Source organism: Pleuronectes platessa, chromosome 6 (genome assembly GCF_947347685.1).
Source record: "Pleuronectes platessa chromosome 6, fPlePla1.1, whole genome shotgun sequence".
Lineage (NCBI taxonomy): Eukaryota > Metazoa > Chordata > Actinopteri > Pleuronectiformes > Pleuronectidae > Pleuronectes > Pleuronectes platessa.
In genome coordinates this window covers 13384482-13387715 of record NC_070631.1, presented here as the reverse complement: position 1 = coordinate 13387715, position 3234 = coordinate 13384482, and the positions used below count along the sequence as shown (strand labels likewise).

Genomic DNA, 3234 nt, shown 5'->3' with positions numbered 1-3234 from the left:
ACTAATGTGAAAACAATATATTCAAATCAGTAATATGAAAATATGCATAATACACAATGATATGAAGGATGAAATATACCAAATAAATTGAGTTCTTTATATTTGCACACTCGGGTGTGAAAACCACATATTACTGTGGGCGCCTGGGGCCCGGATCTGAACTTGGCCCCAAAGTGCATAGAGTGTAATGTAGTGCACAACATTACAACTGAGTTCTTAGCCAAGTAAATCTTCAAAAAAAATGTGGGTATTTTTCATTGCACTTCTGATTTATAAGGATTACAACTTTTACTTTGACCTTCCAGCACACACCGGAAGCGGAAACGTGTGCCATTATTGTGGCACGCTCCTTCCGGTCCTCCCTTCTCTGCTAGCGAGTGAATTGAAGTAGCGAGACGAGCCTTTAAACTCGATCCTGTAAATATTATGAATTGATCGATTTGTACAGCGCAGTTTATTTCTGTTTCCACGGAGCACACCGCGAACCACCGAACAAAATGAATATACGAAACGCGAGGGTGAGTGTTTCCGAAACCCTCCCGGCAGCCATGCTGCTCCTGCTGTTAGCTTAGCTCGTCACCGCAGCCTTTCACGTTAGCTCAACTATTAATACCGCAGATACACTAGGTTTGCGTTGAGTCACCTTCCTTCCTGACGTTCGGTTTGTTTTGTCTCCTCACAGCCGGAGGACCTGATGAACATGCAGCACTGTAACCTGCTGTGTCTTCCGGAGAACTACCAGATGAAGTACTACTTCTACCACGGTCTGTCCTGGCCCCAGGTCAGTTTAGCCCCGTTTCACCTGCTACCACCGCTGCTGCTACCACTGATCCCCACTGTCAATACCTTTCTCTGTCTGACTCTCCTTTGGGTGTTTTCACGTTTCAGCTCTCATACATCGCAGAGGACGAGAATGGCAAAATTGTTGGATACGTGTTGGCAAAGATGTGAGTTTCTATAACCAGACGTGTTTGTTTTACTTTGCAATGAGTTGTTTTATTATATTTATGAAAGCACTGACTCTTTTCTAGGGAGGAGGATCCAGATGATGTTCCCCATGGACACATCACATCCCTGGTCAGTCTGGATGAGAGACACCTCACACATGTGCCTTATCTGTATTATGGAATATAACTTACTGTTATATGTTGTTGGTAAAAACCTTCTTTGTGTCCTCCAGGCAGTGAAGCGCTCCCACAGACGCCTGGGACTTGCTCAGAAGCTGATGGATCAGGCCAGCAGGGCCATGATAGAAAACTTTAATGCTAAATACGTCTCCCTTCATGTTCGTAAAAGGTACCTTGATTTATTATTGCAGGTTTTATGTGTTACCTTTCAACAAAGTTCAGTCGGGCTCCCTGGTTTGGCTCTGATTGTCTTTGTTCGTGCTCCTTGTGTATCTTTACCTCTCCTTCCTCCCCACTGCAGTAACCGGGCGGCCCTGCACCTGTACTCCAACACGCTGAAGTTCCAGTAAGTTCTTGGAAGTACAAATGTTGTCAGTATTTGTTTTGTTACATTGTAAGTACTCTGGGGATAACAGTTTCCATGACCATACACAGGCTTTACAGACATAATGAGGTCATAATTAAATTCACAGTAGTCTGACACCACTTTCCTGTTATCTCAGCATACATGTTGAACGATGGATAACAAGAAATTGCGTCACAGAAATGACATATTTCTGCAGCCAGAAAAACAAATGCACAATGAGCCCCCAAATAGATTGATTTATATTATTTGATTAACTAATCAGAGCAGTGCAAGTTGTCCAGGGCTTCATCAGGCTCACTGTTTGTTGCCACAGCAGTTGGCAGCACCTCTGCAAAAGTCTCATCGAATCCCATCAGGGGATTTAGAATGAGTCTTGCTGTCATAGTTCACTAAACAGCACTGACAGGCTTTGGAAACTGCTGCATCTTGGTCCTTTAAAAAATCCAATACACGGGATCCTTTTCCAAATTGCGTTGGTTTCGTAACTGGGTTCTTATAACACCTGTGTAATAATTTCAGTGTTGCTCTTCACCCAGACTCAAAGACTTGAATACTATTTGGACTCATTTATTAAGATTTGAAGGTTGAAGAACATATTCTCCTCCTTCCCAAGAAACGGGAAATATTTAATCCAATGTATTTATGTATTGTAGATGTACATCTATATGTCTAAAACCACTGAAATATTTCTTATTGTTAACAATGAACAATATATATAAAGAGAGACTTTAACCAATGTGTTATTTTGTTGTTCATCTCCAGGATAAGTGAGGTAGAGCCTAAATACTACGCAGATGGGGAGGATGCCTACGCCATGAAGAGAGACCTGGCCAGCATGGCAGATGAGGTGACTATTATATGTGATCACTTGTTAGGCCTACATGACATGACTTTCACAAGCCTCCGTGAACATGTACCACTACTGAACTCAACTCAACTGATTCTAACCCTGAATGTGTTTTCTAATGCTATATGTCCCCCAGCTGAGGAAGCCCGGAGTGCGTGTTACGGGCCAGGAGGCGCCCTCTGGCCAGAGCCAGGCAGGATCTGGTGACCAGGAGAGGGAGAGCGAGAGAGACAGCGGAGGAGAGAGCAAAGAGCTGAGTGAAGTCAGCGAGGCGACGGAAAGCACAGACGTTAAAGATTCGTCCTCTGATTCACAATGACGCTGCGGTCCTAGACATTTTTAAATTTGCCCTTCACTTCCTCTTTTTATCTATTTGACAATGCTCTGACAGCATCTCTGGCTTCACCAACTGCGACTGTCTGTGCATCGACGCCACTCCAACATTTCCATCACTTATATTTCTTGAATCTTGCAGCAATAAACAAGGACTCTTGGTTAATGACATTACTTGAGATGAAAGCTAAATGAAGCTCTAATCAATGAATGGCGTCAATATTTTTATTGAATTGCTGTTGTCATTTCCAAAAGTGTCCCCAAGCTCTGTGAGATTTACAGCATTGAAAAACCTCTGCTTTTCAGTTAATTATTTAACAGAATTGCTGCCAATAAATCTTTCAAATAATACTTTTGGTCTTTTGTCTTTTTTTAATTTTTTTATCATTACATCTGTATATCAATATTTGAATGTGTTCAAAGACAATATTTTGTGATGAACTGTATATATACAAGTCAAGACTTAATTATACATTGTCAAGAATATCTTAAATCAAACCATCCACACAGCCAGTGATTAGGTATCTGCTGTGTCTACATTAACACATTTTTATTATGTA

At 41.7% G+C, this 3234-nt stretch overlaps 1 protein-coding gene across 4 annotated transcripts; it reads left to right on the top strand.

Moving 5' to 3' along the window:
• Window positions 1–317: 317 nt before the first annotated feature.
• Window positions 318–3025, top strand: naa10 (N-alpha-acetyltransferase 10, NatA catalytic subuni). 4 transcript variants are annotated; one of them, XM_053424582.1, is made up of 8 exons: window positions 318–518; window positions 683–781; window positions 889–947; window positions 1032–1077; window positions 1181–1296; window positions 1429–1473; window positions 2257–2341; window positions 2478–3025. In XM_053424582.1, the coding sequence occupies exons 1-8, from the start codon at window positions 498–500 to the stop codon at window positions 2658–2660; spliced, it is 654 nt and encodes a 217-aa protein (XP_053280557.1). In that variant the 5' UTR covers window positions 318–497; the 3' UTR covers window positions 2661–3025. The 4 variants fall into 4 exon arrangements, with proteins under 4 accessions (XP_053280557.1, XP_053280555.1, XP_053280556.1 ...); XM_053424580.1 differs by having other exon boundaries at window positions 2257–2343; window positions 2471–3025; XM_053424581.1 differs by having other exon boundaries at window positions 1426–1473.
• The last annotated feature ends 209 nt before the right edge of the window (window positions 3026–3234 follow it).

Excerpts from the sequence above, each read along its gene's own strand:
- naa10 (XM_053424579.1), top strand. The coding sequence starts at position 498 with ATGAATATACGAAACGCGAGG. Across the intron at positions 782-888 it reads ACGGTCTGTCCTGGCCCCAG|CTCTCATACATCGCAGAGGA; the intron begins GTCAGTTTAGCC and ends TTCACGTTTCAG. Across the intron at positions 948-1,031 it reads GGATACGTGTTGGCAAAGAT|GGAGGAGGATCCAGATGATG; the intron begins GTGAGTTTCTAT and ends ACTCTTTTCTAG.